The 18,863-nt window shown below is 50.4% G+C and overlaps 1 protein-coding gene and 1 pseudogene across 1 annotated transcript; one reads left to right on the top strand and one right to left on the bottom strand.

The window, feature by feature from the left end:
• Nucleotides 1–1,275: 1,275 nt before the first annotated feature.
• LOC134562707 (zinc finger protein OZF-like) lies at nt 1,276–16,344 on the top strand (annotated as a pseudogene).
• A 298-nt stretch (nt 16,345–16,642) lies between these two features.
• LOC134562758 (C-type lectin domain family 2 member D-like) lies at nt 16,643–18,310 on the bottom strand. Its single transcript, XM_063420264.1, has 5 exons — nt 18,261–18,310; nt 17,788–17,886; nt 17,521–17,696; nt 17,303–17,406; nt 16,643–16,943 (listed from the first exon to the last, which is right to left on the bottom strand). The coding sequence occupies exons 1-5, from the start codon at nt 18,295–18,297 to the stop codon at nt 16,790–16,792; spliced, it is 570 nt and encodes a 189-aa protein (XP_063276334.1). The 5' UTR covers nt 18,298–18,310; the 3' UTR covers nt 16,643–16,789.
• Between the last annotated feature and the right edge of the window lie 553 nt (nt 18,311–18,863).

The following is an 18,863-nucleotide window of genomic DNA, read 5'->3' as shown; positions in this document are numbered from 1 at the left end:
TGGCCGTGCCCCTGTTCAGGACTGGACAGGACTGGGAGGGACTGGGGGGGACCACTGGGCCAGGAAAGAGCTCCTTGGTTCACATCGTTCCAGTGCAGCCATCCTGGTCTGTGTGATCTCAGTTTTTATGATCCCAGTCTCTATGGTTATGATCCAGATGCTCCCAACCTGTGAAATCCCAGTCCATGTGATCCCAGTCTATACAATCCCAGTCCATATGAGCCCAAGCCATAAAATCCCAGTCTACAAGGTCCCAGTTCGCAGGATCCCAGTCTGGATGCTCCTGCATGGCACACACTCCAAGGCTCTGGAATTCCAGCTACCAGCAAGGAAAACATCTTCCTGCCTTTGAAGGTAAAGCTCTGAAGAAGGGGCTGAAAGCCAAGGGCAGCAAGATCCTACAGGGACATTTCACTGCCAGCTTCCAGAACTTCACCCATGCTTGTTGTAGACCCTGGACTGGGAATTCAGTGGAAGCTGCCCTGGCTCAAGGGAGACACTGAGAGACAAAGAGAGCAGGCAGAGAGAGGCAGGAGAGAAAGGAGGACACAAAGACAATCAGCTGAGAAGGTGGCACTGTGAAAACAGAATTGACACTGACTGAAAATGAATGGGACAGAAATGAAGAACTCTCAAAGTTTTATTTACTATCAAAACACATCCCACCCACCCAGCCCTACACAATCCTGATCCCACTGCTCCAAATCTGGATCCCACTTCTCCCAATCTCCTTCCAACCCCATTTCATGCTGGTGGCTGAGGAATCGAGTAAGTTTGCCATGGGATTGAGCAGGTGGGAACAAGCCATTTTGAGGTGGGATTTAGCCCTGTTGGGGTAAATTTGAGTAATTTTCAGTAGGATTGGAGTGTTTTTGAGGTGGCAGATCAATGCTTCTTGGCTTCTGGAGTGCAAAGAGATGGAGAAGAGAAAAAAATCAAGGTGAAAACAAAAGGATAACCATCCAGATGTCTTCCCAACATGGATCACAGGAAATGCGGATCACCAGGGCTCTGCCCAACGTGGCTCCGCCAGTGGGTGATGGAGTTGGAGCTGTGCATGAAGCTCTTCCCACACGGGGGGCACTTGTAGGGCTTCCCTTACCAGTGGCTCCCATCCATTACTGCTCTTCCGCGGGCTGCCAGGGGTTGGGGAACGGGGGACCGAGGGTGTGGCTGCTCCTGGGGGTGGTGGAGGAGGGATGGAAAAGAAGGGATGAAGAAGGAGAAGGGGTGGAAGTAGGAGAAGGAGGTGGGGTTAGGGAGGCGAGGAGGGATGGAAAAGGAGGAGCGGGAGGAAGAGGAAGAGGAGGGGCAAAGGAGGATCAAGAAAAGGACAAAGAAGAGCGAGGTTGAGCCGTTCCTAAATTCGCAGCCCCACACCTGTGGGATCATCGACCCCCATCCCGCAGGTGCCCGGGAGGGGGAGCTCGCCCCAAATACCCCGGGGGAGATCCCTGGGTTTGGGGTTTCTTTGTGGGGGGAGATGTTTGGAGCTTGCAGGCCTCCAAAGCCTAGCCGCAGATGCCCCTCGGTGGGACACTGGGGGGTCCCCGGGCGGTGTTTTTGGGAGATTCCGGTGGCAGAGCCCCGTTGGGGGTCGGGGGGATGCGGGTCCCCCCGCGGTGGCAGTTGGGCTTCCCGGGCCGGGCCCTCCGAGCTCTGCCGGGGCCACGTGGGGAGCGCGCGGGAGCGGCGGGGCCGGGGGCACACCGGGTTTGGAGACCCCGGGGAGAGCCGCGGCTTCCCTGAGCGGGACCCCAGAGAGAGGAGAGCCCCAGAACGGCAAAGCAGGGAACCCGAGAGGGGGGAAGCCCTGGGATTGCCGGGACCCCGACGGGGGCTGCTGGGGCGGGATCGCGGGAAGGGCGGGAAAGGGGTTCGGGGGCGCCGGTGCAGGAAATGCTGCTTCCATTATGAGCCCAGTTGTTTAGTTGCCCTTCTCATGTGGTTCCAGTTTCCTCGGCACTCCCAGTATGAGCCCAGACACTCCCAGTAAGAGTCTGGTCACTTCCCCTCACTCCCTACTTGATCCCTGTTGCTCGCAATATGAGCCCAGTCACTCCCAGTCATTCCCTGTTATGATGCAGTTTGTCCCCAGCACGGTCCCAGTTGCTCCCACTTCTGTCCAGTGTGTTCTCAGTTCTGCCAGTTGCCCCTAGCATAGTCCTAGTCACTCCCAGTATGATTCCGGTGTCTCCCAGCAGGGCCCCAGTCACTCACACTTGCTCCCACTTGGCCCCTCATTGTCCCAGTTTCCCCTAGCACATTCCCAGTTGTTCCCAGTTTGGTTCCAGTCACCACCTCTCTGGTCTCAGACACTCCCGGTATTTCCCCGATGCCCTGAACATTCTCATTGTCATTCCCAGGCACTCCCAGTTACCTCAGCGTTGTTCACTTGCCCACAGTTTTATCCCAGTTCCTCCCATTGTGTCCCGAGTTTGCTCCCAACATGGTCCAGTAGCTCCTAGTTATCCCACGATAGGATCCATTCACACCCACTAATCCCAGTGGCTCCCAGGATGATCCCAGTGGGACCTGTAGTCATTCCCAGTATAGTTCCAGTGACTTGCAGGATGATTCCAGTCACTCTGACTACAATCCCAGTCACTCCAGTATGGTTCCAGTCACCCACAGTATGACACCAGTCAGTCCCAGATACTTCCAGTATTATTCCAGTCATGCCCAGAGTGACTCCCTGTCACTCTCTGTGTGGGCCCAGTTGCTCCCAGTATGGTTCCAGCTATGCCCAGCAACTTTCCAGTCTCTCCCAGTCTGATTCCGGTATGATCCCAGTCCCTCTCAGATACTCCCAGTACTATTTCAGTCACTCCCAGTATGATCCAGCAGGATCTCAGTATGACCCCAACATGGGCACAGCTGCTCCCATGATCATCCAGAGTGGTTCCAGTTGCTCCCATTTACCCCCACTATGCTTTCAGTCTCTCCCAGTGTATCCCAGTTACTGCCAGCATGTTCCCAGAGCTGCTTCCAGTCTGATCCCAGTTGCTCACAGCCACTCCCAGTCACTTTCAGTGCCAGTTGCTGGGAGTATGATCCAGTGTGATCCCAGTAGGATCCAAGATGCCCTTGCTATAGTTCCAGTCAGTCTGTAGGCGATTCCAGTCCTCCTAGCATGGTCTCAGTCATGCCCAGTTGCCCCCAGTGCAGACCCAATCACCTCCACTTGCTCCCAGTTGCCCCCAGCGTGGTCCCAGTTCTCCCCAGCATGGCCCTGGTTGTTTCTGGTGTGGTTCCAGTCCCCCCAGTATGATCACAAACACTTCCAGTATACCCCAATAGCCCTCAGCATGCTTGTAGTCATTCCTAGCTGCCCCAGTAATGTTCCAGCTACCCCAGTACAGCCCAGTCACTCCCAGCGATTGCACTCCTGGCATCCCCCAGCTCTCTCTGCGTTCCCCTGTCCCGGATCTCCTGAGAGGATCCCCAAGGGCTGGAAGTCCCCATTCAGTGTCCTCAGCAAGCCCCAGTTTGGATGTGCAGCCCCCAGTTTTCCCAGTTTCCCTCTCCTTTTCCCCGGGCCGGGTTCCCCCCGCCCCCAGCGGGTGGGAGCAGCCGAGAGCCCCGCGCTGCCCATCCCGACCTGTCCCGGCTCCATCCCCGCTGCTCCCGCGGGCTGCCAGGGGCTGGGAACGGGGCACCGAGGGTGTGGCTGCTCCTGGGGCAGGAGGAGCAGGGATGGAAGTTGGAGGAGATGGCATTAGAGAAAAAGAGGGAGAGGAAGAGGGGGTCTAAAGAAGATAAGGAAAAGGAGAAGGAAGAACTAGGTCGAGCTGTCCCTAAGTTCACAGCCCCTCACTTGTGGGATCATTGCCCCTCCATCCCACAGGTGACTGGGGAGGGGTAGGCCAGTATGGATATCCCAGAGTGTCCCTGGGCTGGGTTTTTTTTTTTTGTGGGGGGATATTTGGAGCATCAAGAACTCCAAAGCCGAGCAGAAAATGCCCCTTGTGAGGGACATTGGGGGGTGTCAGCGGCGGCAGCCAGCAGAGGCAGCCTGGAGGAGCAGAGCCCTGTGTACCCCAGAACCCCAAAGTGGGAAGCCCAGAGAGAGGCGAGCAATTCACAGGACCCTCAACAGCCTGGAGAGGGGCAGGGGGGACTCCTTGGACCCCCTGCATGCCAAAGCAGAGAATAAGGGGAGAAGGGACCCTGGGACCCAAAAACCTCAAGCATCCCTAAATGTGGAGACAAAAGAGGGGGGCTCTTCAGGTTCCTGGGAGTCCCAGCAGCCTTGGGAGGGCTGGGACCCAGTAGACACAGGACCTCTAATACAAGCGTGACCCCCAGGAGCTGGGACAGGCGGGATCCCGGAACACTGGAGGGGAGAGACCAGAGACAGGGAACTCCTGGAAGGCATTTTCTGGGCTGAATCTTGGTGTTTGGGAGGTTTTTATGGATGCTAGATGCCTGGTGACTTCTCGAGATGGACTTGGGCAGAGGGACCTTCAAACTCAAAGTTCTCATCCCTTGTTTTCCCCCAAACCAGGATTTTCTATTCTCAGCTCTTGGCCAGATGGAGGACGAGGCTGCGAGGAAGAGGAAGTTACCCCAAGACAGCCAGGCAGGTGAGGAGGAAGTCAGTGCCCCTTTCCCTCTCTCTCCTGCTCCATCTCCCAGCCCAGCCTGGCCCCTGGCTGCAGGACAGCCCCGCTGCTGACGCCGTCCTGCCGGGGATGGACTGAAGGGATCTCCTTCCCCTTCCCTGTGGCACAGAGGCAGATCCCATCCTCTCCTTGTCCTTCCTCCCCAGACAAGGAGCTGAGGACAGAGACCGGGGAGGACAAATTTCCACAGCAGAACCTTGTGGAAGAGGCCGTTTTGAGCAGTTCCACTGCTCAGGAATCCAGCCGGGAGGAAGAGCCCCAGCAATCCCGCAGAACGGGGAGCTGCAAACGCAGATTGCGAGGATGTGAGGAGGAAAGGAAAACCGTGTGCCAGGAGGGCAGCCAGAGATGGAGCCAGAGCTCAGAGCTGGTGGTCCATGAGCAACTTCATGATGGAGAGAAGCCCCACAAGTGCTTGGAGTGTGGGAAGAAGTTCAGGCAGAGGTCCAACCTGATCAGGCACCAGATGATCCACACTGACGAAAGGCCCTACAAGTGTGGGGAATGTGGGAAGAGCTTCAGAGTCAGCACTGACCTGATCCGTCACCAGATGATCCACACTGGGGAACAACCCTATGAATGTGGAGAATGTGGAAAGAGGTTTCAGATCAGCTACACCCTGATCCGTCACCAGATGGTCCACACTGGGGAGAGGCCATACGAATGTGATAAATGCCAGAAAAGGTTTCAGCTCAGCTCCAGTCTCCTCCTCCACCAGCGCACACACACAGAGGAGAGGCCCTTCCGCTGCCCCGACTGCGGGAAGGGCTTCAGGCAAAACATCCATCTTGTCAGGCACCGGCGCATCCACACTGGGGAGAGGCCCCAGAAGCGTGAGGAATGTGGGATGAGCTTCAGCCGGAGGGAGCACCTGATCTGCCACCAGAGGACGCACACGGGGGAACGGCCCTACAAGTGTGGGGAATGTGGGAAGAGCTTCAGACTGAGGGAACACCTGATCTGCCACCAGAACATCCACACTGGGAAAAAGCCATACAAGTGTGAGGAATGTGGAAAGAGCTTCAGACAGAGAGCCAGCCTGATCCAGCATCAGAACATCCACACTAGGGAAAAGCCATATAATTGTGGGGAATGTGGAAAAAGCTTCAGCCACCATGCCAACCTGATCATCCACCAAAAGATCCACACCGGAGAGAGGCCCTACATGTGCTCCGAGCGTGGAAAGAGCTTTCCCACCAGCTCCAATCTCCTCCTACACCAGTGGATTCACACAGAGGAGAGGCCCTTTCACTGCCCTGACTGCGGGAAGTGCTTCAAACACAACTCCACCCTCATCAGGCACTGGCATCTCCACAGCATGGAGAGGCCCTATGAGTGTTCCAAGTGTGGGAAGAGGTTTCCCACCAGCTCCCGGCTCCTTGTACATCAGCAGACGCACACAGAGGAGAGGCCCTTCCGCTGCCACGACTGTGGGAAGGGCTTCAAGCAGAATTCCACCCTTATCACCCACTGCCGCATCCACACCCGGGAGAGCCCTACAAGTGTCCCCAGTGTGGGAAGAGCTTCTCACAGAGCTCAGCCTTGACCCAACACCAACGGGACCACCAGTAGGGGAAGCCCTGCTAGTGCTCCCAGTGCAGGAAGAGCTTCTTGCACTGCTCCAACTCCATCACCCACTGGAGGAGCCAGTGGGCAGAGCCCTGGTGACCCACATTCCCTGTGACCCATGTTGGGAAGACACCTGTCTCATTATCCTTTTATTTTGGCTTTAATTTTCATCTGATTCACCTTCACCTCTTAAAAACAGCCAAAACAGGGTTGAAAAGTAGGAAATTCACCAAAGATATCTAATGTCCCACCATTTCACAGGTATTTGAGGGGGAATTTAGAATTTGAAAACATATTCTGGAAAATTTGTGTGTTCTTGGGGGATTTGGGGCAGATTTCTCCCTCTCTTTGCTCTTCAAAACCAAGTGGGTTCAATGTGTCACCTCAAAACCACTCCAATCCCACTGAAAACAACTCAAACTTACCCCCAAAGGGCTCAATCCCACCTCAGAATGGCTTGTTCCAACCTCAGAAAAACTCAGTCCCACACCAAAGTTGCTTGGTTTCCCAGCCACCAGGTGAGCTGGGGCTGGAAGGAGATTGGGAGAAGTGGGATCCAAATTTGGAGCAGTGGGATTGGGATTGTGTGGGTTTAGATGCGTGAGATGTATTTGATAGTAAATAAAACTTTGAGAGGTATTGATTCCTGTCCTATTCATTTTCAGTCAGTGCCAGTTCTGTTCTCACGGTGCCACCTTCTCAGCTGATTGTGTTGGAGTCCTCCTTTCTTTCCTGCCCCTCTCTGTCTGCTCTCTGTTGTCTCTCAGTATCTCCCTTGACACAGGGCAGCTCCCACCAGAGACCCTGCCCTGATTTAATTCCTAATCTAGAAGCTACAACAAGCATGGATGAAGTTCTGGAGGCTGACAGTGAAATGGCACCATCAGCAGAGGCTATGGAGATGAGGGCATCATTGTTGTGAGAAACATGTTACTGTTTCTCATGTTTCACTTCTGGGGTTTGGTTTGTGGTTTTTACTTGATTATTTTGTTGTTATTAGTTTTGGTTTGGGGCTTTGTTTTTTGGGGGGGGAGCAAGGTTTTGTTCTTATTACTTTTAATTAATATATTTTATTTTTCATAATTAGCAGAAACTCTTCCATGCCTGTTTACAGCCAGATCTAGGGTGAAAGGAGGTGGAAGTTGGTGTAAAGAAGCTGTAATGAATGTCACTATGGAATTCAGTGGAGACATCTCATGTCACAGAAAGTGAGGCAGGTCCCAGGCGGCCATTGAGAGAAAGGGCCAGAGGCTGTTGGGCCACAAGGAACAGTTTTTCCATTAGGCGTAGTCTCCTTATGATACCCTGGATCAGTGTCAGCTGCACAATGCTGTTACCACTGCTTCAAAATGGTCATGGGAATCTTTATCTCCAGTCCTCAAACCTCTCTAATTAGCTGTACAAGTCTTGAAGACTTGAAAAAGGGGCTCATTAGATCTTTCTTCATTTTAGTGAGCCCTGGGGTGTATGTGATGTTCTGAGTCCAGGATCCTTAGATTCTAAGAGGAGATAGCAGCAGTGCCTCAAGAAATCCAAGTCAGAAAAAAACCTCAAAGTGTTTTGGAGCATTAAGAGTTGCCACTGAACACTTTCTGATGAAGCCTCCCCAGGGTGTTGTTAGAACTGAGAATTGGAGGCTGTGATTGAAGGCAGGCACAGACACTGGGCAGGTGGCTCTGGTGCTGAGCAAACCCTTTGTTTGATGGAGCAGAAGGGCCAAGGCCTGAATCCTGGCCTCTGGGAAGGGAGATCCTGTCCCTTCCAGAGCCCAGGGCTCTCCCTAGAGGCAGCCTGGACTGCGATGGGCAATGCCCAGGGAAGGACAGCAGTGTCACAGTGCCCAATGTCCCCAGGGCTGCAAGGACACAGCCCCAGTTCCACGAGGACAACCTGTCTCCTCACAGACCTCACTGCTGGAGGTGGCTGCCATGGCCTAGGGGACCAAGAGCTCGGGCACTTGCAGGCAGGTTCAAAGGTCCTTTTTGGGGAAGGACCCTCTGGGCAGGCAAGGACGGGGAGTCCTCATACTCTCTCAAGCACTCAGCGCAGCCCTGTTTGCTCTTTCACCACTGGCCCAGGTTTGGCTTCCCTTGCCCCACCTGTGGCCTTTCTGAGCTGAGGTAATTCTGCCCAGGCCAGCAGTGCCATGAAATGAGTCTCTTCCTTCCATGAGTTCCAGTGGCCTGCTGCTCCTCACACTGGGCTGTGGCGCTGGCCAGTCTGCCCAGCAGCAAGGGCCGGCCAGGACAGCACTTGCCCCACTGCAGCCTTGTCCCCCCACCAGGGCCCCCTGGGCCAGGCCACAATGGCTCCTGCTGCTGCTGGAGCTCAAGGGCTGTGGGGCCATGCTGGCCTGTCCCTGTCCCCATGGCAAAATACCATGAGAAAACAGGACATGAAGACTAAGGACAATTAGGGAGTAATGTCCTTGAAGATACTAAAAAAGGGATTGAGAAGAGTCCAGGAAAACTGAGATAAGCTCAGATGTCCAGATGTTCATTTCTTTTTGAACTTAACTATTAGACACACATATATAACTTGCAAGGTCATACAAAGGACATACAAGGAAGAGGAGTAGCCTTCATCCCTGAGACCACCAAAAGGAGTCAGACGACCCCCAAAACAACTGGAGCATGCGCGATGAAGAAAGTGACGCAAACTTTAAGAATCGAAACTGGGAGGAAACAATCGAAGAAGGGAGGAGATAAGGGTGTTGGCAAAACATATAAAAATAAAGGTAGAACTAAATTTAGACAGTACGCGCTACAGGAGATTTGGCCCTGTGCGGTACCCCGGCTGTAATTCTTTTGCTCTACTAAAATATCTTACAATTAATAGAGCTATAATGTAAAACTATTACCGACTTTCTTGTTGTACATATGAAAGACAAAATAGCAGAAATTGCAATAAAGAATTATAATAGGTAAAAAGTAGAAGAGTTTTAAAAACTGTCTTATATTTATAAGAAGATGTTTAACAAAATTAACTTAGAAATCGAAATTAAGTGAAAACTAACATCATGTAAGTGGAATTAAAGAGAAGATAAATTCAACATTACTGACTGAATAAAAATTGATGTTAACAAAAGTGGAATGGAATATAAAATAGCTTAAATTGAAAAGACTTAAATTTGGCTTTGTTTAAATTTAGCAACACTCAGACTTGACAGAAATAAACATTGGCAAAAATTACTCTTAACAAAATTACTTCAATAGAGTAATAATACATAACATTACTCAGATATAGCAATAATAAAGGTTAATCTTGTGAGTAAATATTAAAACATAACAGAATTAAAAACGGATATTTATGAAAGTTCAAATTATTAACACAAAAAGGCACTAAGAACAGCCTGTAATGACAAATTTACTGCAGGGATAAAAAAAAGGATATAAAAAGTGTGTTATGATTTTAGAAAATTTGGGGCTGGTAAAATCTCATAGTAGCCACAAATTTTATGTAAGCATAGGCTTATTAAAACTTTAGAACAACAATATAGAATTTGGCAAGTTGCTTTGTAAAACTGGAGGTTTTTTACAAATGTCAATATAGTAGATTTAAACCTGGCTTTATAAAAGTAATGGAATACAAATACTTAATGCTAAAAGAGTAAGAAACAAATTATATTTATCTGTGCAGATATACTGTTTTGATGTGAAGCTCAGTTTGAATTAGGATTTGGAGCACTAAATAGGTATATTTAATAGGATACAGTCACGTGTCTATAGGGAAAACAATTCACAATGAAAATTGTCGTAGAAGATTTGAAGACAGAAGGCAAGCAAACAAGTAAAGTCATGGTTAACATGTCTCTGTTTGCTCGTATAATAAGATTATCATTGGCCAAATATTTTTAAACTTCAGAAAACTGCTGTGGATAAAATTTTAGTTTATAGGATTTGGTTAAAAGCTGCAATAAACAGATCATTTATGTAATGTAAAATCATTGCTTGTGTCTATAACAGGTTAAAAAGGTCACTGTAAGGAAATAACTTTAGTACACATAAGAAGTGCTTCTGCTCTTAAAACTTTCAGTGCTTCTGTCAGCACTGACAGATTACATGTTTGATAGTATAAGAAGTAATATTAGTTAAGGAAGGCATGATCATAAGTCTAAGTCATGATTTTTGTTTTACTCTTAGAATCAGAGTTAGTGAATTTTGATAAAATAAAAAGGTTGTGTTTAGAGGATAGTGATCTTTTGAGTAACAATGCATGACGTAAAAGGAAGGGATTCATTTTTGTCTGGCATATAGTTGGGCTGTTGCACATGTCTTGTTGCAAAACTGTCCAGTGATACCTTTTCATTAGCTCTGCGTGATTTAGGGTGGGTACTGAAAAGGCAAAGCAAGCTGCATCATCAGGGTGCAAGGGAATGGTAAAAACCCAGTCTTTTAAATCTATGACTATGAGGGGCCAATCAAGAGGAATAATCACTGGAGAGGGAAGTCCAGGTTATAAAGCAAACATTGTTTCAATGACCGTGTTTACCACCCTCAAGTCATGTGACAGTCTCCATTTACCACTTTTCTTGGATCTGCAGGATACAGGAGCGTTCCAAGGGCCGGAGGATGGCTGTATGTGCCCAAGAGATAGCTGTTCATCTACGAGTTGCTGTAGGTTTTGAAGCTGTTCCTGACATAGGGATCATTGAGAGACCCAGACAGGGTCATCTGTCCTCCATGTGAGCTTACATATGTTCAGTATGTGTGTTCAGAGTGGCTATTCAATGGCCCCAAATGAAAAAGAGTGTGACGTGAATCAGGGTGTATGCTCACAGTGGTTCCATGTAGCATTATACAGCTGGTTTATAGCTGGATATAATGAGTCTGATCATAACAGACCTAATTCAGCTGACCTGGCTTATTCTAGAAGTCCCTAGGTGGAACAAAGACCTCAGATTCCCCACTTAAGCACACCACTGGCCAGAGATATGGGCAGTGCAGAGATTCTCAACCAATAGGCTTCCCAAGCCCAGGGAATTCAAACTGGCTCTTAAAAAAAGCCTTGGAACAATGAAGTGGGTTACTGGCTGTTGCCCAGAACTCAGAAGAGGTCTGTGTCGTGTGTCTGTCTCCAGCCCAAGACCTCATGTTACACATGGTTCCCACATGAGGTCAACAGCCGTCTCTGTGTACTAGCAGAGGAGACAAAAAAGCAGCGTGGAAGCTGTAAAAAGCAAAAGCTACAAAAAACCTGCAGCAGAGCTGTTTTGTGGTGGAAAACTGCTCAGACTTGGAATTCTTCTGTACCTGCCCCTGAACACAGAAGTAAACAACCGTCGGAGCCATGGGAGGATAGATCTCCGTGCAGGGACATCAAACCCTCAAGGTATGGGTTTATGGCTCTTTTAGAAGAATGGGAAATTGATTACAATCCAGAAGCACTAGAAAATTTACTAACCTGGGCTAAGGACAACGGATTTGATACAACTAAAGAGGCTGCCCTTGATTTGAATACTTGGGTGTGAACTGGACAATTTATAATTAAAGCCGCCTCTAGGGGTGATCAAAAAGCAATTAAAATTATCAAGCCCTGGAAACTTATTTTAGATTTGATGGGACTGTTAAAAACTTATGAAATTGCAGAAAAATGGACACCTGAAGAGATAGCAGGAGGGGTTGGGAACCCTGCCAAAGTCATGGATAGGGTGGCCAGATGAAATCACTTCCTAACGGGGCTGTGCTGCCCTGAATGCCCACTCTCCATGGAATTCCTTCCTTTGAGACCCGTTTCTCACCCCCCTACCATGTGGGGTGAGCGGTCAAACTGTGGCGGGACACAATGGCCCAGATTATGCAATCCCACCATGTGGCCAGACTACTCCAGGCACAGAAGCCATGGCAGGAGAGAGAGACCCAGATTATGCAATCTACCCATGTGGTGGGGCTCCAGGGCAGAAGGAGGCAGCAGGATCCCAGTACTGACTGGTGCCACAGCAAGAGGCAATACACCTCTGCCTGCATGCTGGGCAGAGCCAGAATACCCTGTGCCTGCCCCGTGGGAGTATTGTGTTTCACCCTCGAGAAGCGCCGTCTCAGCGCCACACAGAAATCCTGTTCCAGTGCCCCCAAAAAGCCCCATTCCTGCTGCATGGAGTTGTTATACAACACCAACAAGCCCAGTACCTGCACTGCAAGACAGCCATGCTGAACTAGCTCACCTCTGGGCTGCACCAAGCCAACACCACCCCTCCTGCACCCAGCTCTGCTCCTGCACCCAGTTCTGCTCCTACCACAGCATCATCACATCTACAGTCGTGAAACATGCACAGAGGGAACCCAAATCTCCACCCTGCCACCAGCTTCAGAGAACAAGCCCCTCCAACCCTGCCTCCTTTGGCTTCAGCCCCATCAATGTTCTGGTCAGAAGCCATCTTGACATGTGACCCAGTTGTCTTCTGGATGGAGGTAAAGCCAAACATATGTTGTACTGTACAATATCTCAAGCTAAGCCTTCACAGCTAAGTGTCAATGGCTTAATCAACACAGGAGCACGTCACCATCACCTCTGCCCACACTTGGCCTTCATCATGGTCCACCAAGCCTGATGGATCTACTGTTGCTGGGCAGCAACAGTAGATCTCAGTAGATCTCTCAGGCAACCCTGAGAGGATGTCCTATCTGCATGGAGAGTCTGGGTGGGAATGGATTTTTCATGGGGCCACTGTATAAGAGAGTGTATCCCACATTAGCCTTAAAATGGCTCACTACTCAGCCCTTCAAAAGACTTTGTGGAGCCACGTGTGGAACAGTGATGAAAACTGCTTTGTCACCTACTTAATGGAAATCTGAGACTCTTAAAGTGACATTTCATTTAAGGATTCTATTTGTTTACAAACCATTGTTCTGTTTACAAAATGTTTTTCTGTTAATGGATTTTTATCAGAGTTCTAAAAGCTGAATGTTTTCTTGTTTTAGTGTTAAATTGTAATTTGCAACCATAGGCAGTTAACCTGTACCATGCTAGCCTACAAGATTGTGATCTGGCCTCACAGCTCCTGGAAGTGAGTGCTGTAACTCCAGTTGTACATGGGACATATCACCGGCTGAGGAGGATTAAGTTTGACAAAACCTCATCCAAATTGAACCCATGCTGTCTTCTATTATCCTACTTGCAAAAAGGGCCCTTGCAAAGGGGATAATAGAAAACAATTTGCATATTTATTAAAAGCAAAGGGAGGACATGTAGGATTATACAGCTGGTTTACTGTTGCATCGCATGGGAACAGTGACCATCATGTCCAGGAAGTTCAGCCGCTGGCAGGGAAACTGATGAGACAAGTCTCTCTTTGGTTAAACACGAGGATCCAATTTTATTTCCCCCCCAGAGTGGGGAGGGGGAGGAAGGTGTGGGGAGAAAGAACGGAAGGGGGAACGGAAGGGCCACAGGGGCCAAGTCATGGGGTTTTATAGGGTGTTGAAGGGGTGGAGTTTTAGGATTTTGGTCAAAGGAGGGGTTAAGACAAGGAGAGTAAGATCAGATTTCAGCCTCCTAGAAAAGGGGGGATTCCACAGTTTACAGCTGGCCATAATGAGTAATCACAACAGACCCAATTCGGCTGACCGGCTTGTTCTAGAAGTCCCTAGGGAAACAAAGACCTCAGGTTCCCCATCCACTGCAGGCACATCACTAGCCAGACATCTGGGCGGTGCAGAGATTCCCAACCAATAGGCTTCCCAAGCCCAGGAAATTCAAACTGGATATAAAAAGAAGACTGGAACAATAAAGTGGGTTACGAGCTGTTGTCCAGGACTCAGAAGAGGTCTGTGTCACCAGCACTTGTGTCACCAGCACTTGCTGAGCTGGGGGGCAGACAGCCCAACCAAAACAAAACCCCATAGGGAGAGCAGAGGTGGGACTCCAAAAGCCATGCACTGGCTCACTTGGTTTGCAGGTGAGGAGGGGCTTGGGCTACTCCACTCTGCTTGTCCCTGGCTGCACAACAGCAATGTCTCAGGGGTGCTGTGTGAAGTTACAGTGTCATTCAGAGCTGCTCTGCAGCCCTCAGCTGTCCTCACTGCTGTGTTCCCACTCTATTTTCCTTGTCCCTCCTGCAGGATGAGCTCTGTGTCTTCTCTTTATTCTCCCCACTCTTCCCAGCTCACCCCCCAACCTCAGTGAGATTCAGGCTGAACCTGATGTGTCTCCTGTGGCCAAGCAGTGCCGTCCCATCTGTGGGGAGCCCCAGCCGCACCGCTCAGCACATAGCCGTGCTGGCCAGGCTGGAGCAGCTGCCCTGCTCTCCTGGCTTGACTGTGGGAACTAAATCCTGTCTGTGTGCAGCTCTCCCTGCAGGATGGCCCCAAGGCAGAGCCCAGCTGGACTCCTGCTGCATCCCCTGCAGCCTGGGGCAGAGGATGGTCCCAGGGCAGCTGCCAGAGCTGAGGTTCCTGGGGAGCACTCAGACCTGTGGCTCCAGGCAGCATTTGGATGGGTTGTGTTCTCATCTCCTGCACCTTGTGGGGAGAATATACCTGTGCTGCCAGGCCAGCACTGCCCCTCTGGGCAGGGACAAAGCTGAACAGCTTTCATATCCACAGGAGCCAGCATTGAGCCTTGGCAGGGCCTGGCAGGGCTGGAGCTTTGTCTCACCTGCTGTCCAGGACTCACTTCCCACCAACTCCCACTGCACTCCCTTAGCCAGTGACAGAAGGGTGTGTGTGTGCCAGGGGCTCTGGAATGTCTCTGTACCCATGGACAGAAGGGTGTGTGTGTGCCAGGGGCTCTGGGATGTCTGTGTCCATGGATAGGGAACAAACACAGAGAGGGAAAGTGTCACACAAAATGTCTGCACTCTCCATCCTTTCTATACAAAAACCATCTCTGCACATCCCATGTAGAGACCTATGAAAAATCTATGGATGGTCAGAGATTGCCCACACACCTCTAACTCTGGCAGCATTCTCCTGATGAGAGGCAACTAGTGGATTTTTTTTCCAGCTCTGTGTACTGAATAGCTGTCCAACAGCTGAAGGGAGCAGCATTTAGAAACAGTTTCAAGATTTTTAGGCAAGAAGGGGAGCTGGTGGAACTCAGTGTTCATCAGGAGGGAGTGCTGGTTCTTTAGGAATAAGGAACTATGGAGACAGAAGAGTTTGGAAAAATCTCAGCTCTCTGTGGATTTGTGCAAAGAGGGGAGCAGCAGAAACACTTTATGTCTGCTCTTGTGGACACAAGGTCCAAGGATCTGTGGTGGCAGAAGGTGACGGGGCTGGTGGCAGGTGAAGTCCTGTTTCATGACATCCCAGAGTGGCACTGGACAAAGCTCCAAGCACCCACAGTTACACTGATGAAGTCTTTGTGATGCTGCACATCCTCTAAAAAAAAGCTGCTGTCCCGCAATCTACTGGGATTTATAACTTCTGTTGGAAATACTTCAGGTCTTAAGTTTCAAACTGCAATATTTTTACACTCAAGACACAATCATGCTGGAGGTGACTGGAAGTGGCTAAGAGCAACTGGAATCATACTGCAGTCTGCTGAAAGCAACTGGAAGTGTATGGAAACACACTGAGGGTAACTGGGATATACTGCGAGAGAGTGGGAGTGACTGAGATCATAGAGCAACCATAAAATGAGTTACTGGAATAATACTGGGAGTATCTGGGTGTGACTGGCAGCATACTGGGTTATTGGGAGCAACTGGCAGTATGGTAGGAACAAATGGCATCATACTGAGTGTGACTGGGTTCATACTGGAATCATACTGGGAAGGACTGGAGCCATAGTTGGAATAATCATACTGGAGGTGACTGGAACGATATTAGGGATGAATGAGAACCCCTGGGACCATGCTGGGATCACAGTGGTATCATACTGGGAGTGACTGGGATCACAGTGAGAGTTACTGGGTCCATACTGGGGTGATTGGGAACCACAGGGCCCATTCTGAGAGTGACCTTGGGCCCTCTGGGTGGAACGGGTGAATCGGCACAGCTGGGGCTCAGGGTTGTTCTCCCTCAGGGCTGCCCTGGGTCTCACTGCTGGCCCCAGCCCCACAGAGCCAAGGGACACAGAGAGACAGAGAACATGAAACAGGGAACATGGCCTGGCCAGGGCCACTGTTCTCCAGCAGTTTGGGCTGTTGTGCACAGGCTGTTGACCTTGGTGTTCTAGAAAAGGCAAAATGATAAGCAAAAATAATTCTAATAAACCTCCTTTCTTCCAGCCCTCCCTCCTTCCCAGGCTTCACTTTATCCCCAACCCCCTCCCTCCTCCCCACCACTGGTGCAGGCAGAATGGGAGGAGGCTTATGGTCACTTCATACTGTTGCTTCCCCAACAAGGAGAGGAGTCCTTGCCCTGCTTCGGGGTGGGGTCCCTTCCAAGAGGTCAGTCCTCCATAGACTTCTCCCATGCAACTCCTTCCCAGTTTGCCTCTTCATCGCCTGCTCCAGAGTGGAAGTTTTGATTGATTTTTTTTTCCACAATCATTGGTTTTTACTTTAGCAAATGGACTTAACTGACAGAGTTTCAGCAACCTGCAAATTATTTTCCAGCTAAAATTTGAACAAATACAAATGGCAGAGATTCAGTACCACATGGTATGGGGTTAACAGCAGGTGGTGGTAGATGTCTGCTAAGAGGGAGGTTTCAGGTGGAATTCAGGATTTCTGGATCCTTCTGAACTTCACTGAGGTGTCTCTGCAGGTGGCTGCAGATGAAGAATTTCATCTCAGAGCACCTGTCGCTGCTGATCCTGTGGGAGTTCGTGTAGGCACAGTGGCCGTTGCCCTGGATGTCAAACCTGGATCAACAGCAAAGTTAGAGCTCATGGGACACAGCTGGGAAGGGAGAGATTCCCAATTCCAGAGAGATTAACAGTGCTGCAGGAGCAGGGACCAACCTCCTCAGCAAAATCCCCAAGCTCCTCAATTTTCATGTTCTTGGTACCAGGGGATTAATCCAGGGATGTCCCCAGGCCCCCATCAGCATCTGCATTCCACAAATCCATGGGCTGTGTCTGAATGCTTTGGCACAACCAGGGAAAGTAGTGTTTGATTGCTCCCACCTTCTCAGATCTATATCTACTTGTGCCTCCTGAATCCAGCCCCCACTCCGGCTCAGCCCAGACCATAGTTTTGTTCTCCAGAAGACGGGACGTACTGGGCATTGAAGAGGGAACCATTGAGCCATTTCCAAGGTCCAGAACCTTCCCTCCAGAGACCAACCCAGTACTCCATGAAGTTCCCATAGCGCAGGAGGAAATTCTAGAGGTGGGGAAAGCAAGGATCACAGGTACCTCAATGCCACTCTCCTCAGGCAGTTTCCAAATCTGCTCCCCAAAGGCTGTTCCACACCGCCTCCTCAGGGCTTTCTCTTACCAGCTCCTCCTTGGTGTCGATGGTGGCCAGGTGGGCTTGGTGGGAGAGGCAGGAGTGCTGACTCCCTTCCCAGTCCACTTCCTCCTCCAGGAAGTAAAAGCACTTGTTCCCGAAGCCAATCCCACTCTCCAGGCAGTTGGGAAGGGCGGGAGCAGTGCAGGGTGGGTGTTTCTTAACTGAAAACAAGGACAACATGCCCAAGTGACTCATGCTGGGGGGTTTCTCCAGGGAGACTTTTGGGTGGTTCCTGCACTTTTAGCCACTCACCTGCCAGCATGATGATGGCTACTGTGAGAAGCAGCATCACAGCAAGCATGGTGACCGCAATGGTCACCTTTCTGTCTTTGGTGCACCTGAAGCTGAAATCTTGGGACAAACCACATGGGAAAGACATGAAGAGCACTTCACGTTCTCCCAGCTCTCACATTTCCCGTATGGGTGTCTTCAACAACTTCCAACACAGCCTCAAAACACACTGGAGGCTCCCAGCAGTACACAAGCTCCATCCAGGGGCCATCCCAGTGCTATCATCAGCTTCTGAGGATTTTTGAGGCTGCTCAACATCCTTGCATCACCTCTGTGGCCTCCTCCATCACGGATGGGCACCATCCCCCAGACCCTCAGCTTGCACTTCGACATTTCTTATTCCCCCTCCCCCAGCTCCTTTGACCATTTTAGATTCCCCCAACACACTGAGCCATATCCTGAAACAACATCCCCACAATCAAACTGGGGCTTACTGGTCCTTCCCTCTGCTCTCTGCTGCAGCAGCTCCATCACAGCAGCTGAGTCTCCACCTGTGCAAACAAAGCGAATTCCGACTCACACTCTGAAGTGGGGAAGGTCTGATTTGGGATATTTTCCTCCTAGGACAGTCAGGCACCATTGTTCCTTTGCCAGGTTTACATTTGCGGCAGGAAGGAAAACATAATTTCAGCTTTCAAAAAACCAGGACTTGCTTGGTTTTTTCAACTCTGCTTCAACCTCAGCCAACTCCTGCTGGCTGTGGGTGCCCTGGAAGGGTGTTATCTCAAGAACCTGCACAAGCCCAGAAGGGTTTTCAGCCCCAGCCCCCACTCCAGGCCACCCAGGGCACCCCAGAAGGTGCTGGATGGCCTCACTTGAGCTAACCCTGATTCCCTACCCTACACAGAGCAGCTCATGAAGCTCCTGGAACAGGGGATGATGCCTCTATACCTTCTTCACAAGGGGCTTCTGCCATTCCTGGGGCCACAGAGGGGACAGGGGCACCCTCCAGGGACAAGAGTGTCTCTCAGCTCCTCCTGCCACGAGGTGATCTTGGACAACACTCCAAGCTCACAGGGCCCAACCAAGTCCTCCTC

Source organism: Prinia subflava, chromosome 30, assembly GCF_021018805.1.
Source record: "Prinia subflava isolate CZ2003 ecotype Zambia chromosome 30, Cam_Psub_1.2, whole genome shotgun sequence".
NCBI lineage: Eukaryota > Metazoa > Chordata > Aves > Passeriformes > Cisticolidae > Prinia > Prinia subflava.
Note: the sequence above shows the minus strand (reverse complement) of the source record. Positions and strands in the feature narration are given on the sequence as shown.

Coding starts and splice junctions, on each gene's coding strand:
- LOC134562758 (XM_063420264.1), bottom strand. CDS start 18,297: ATGGAGCTGCTGCAGCAGAGAGCAGAGGGAAGGACCA. Junction 17,407..17,520: donor TCGACACCAAGGAGGAGCTG/GTAAGAGAAAGC, acceptor CCCCACCTCTAG/AATTTCCTCCTGCGCTATGG. Junction 16,944..17,302: donor GGTTCCCTCTTCAATGCCCA/GTACGTCCCGTC, acceptor CTGTTGATCCAG/GTTTGACATCCAGGGCAACG.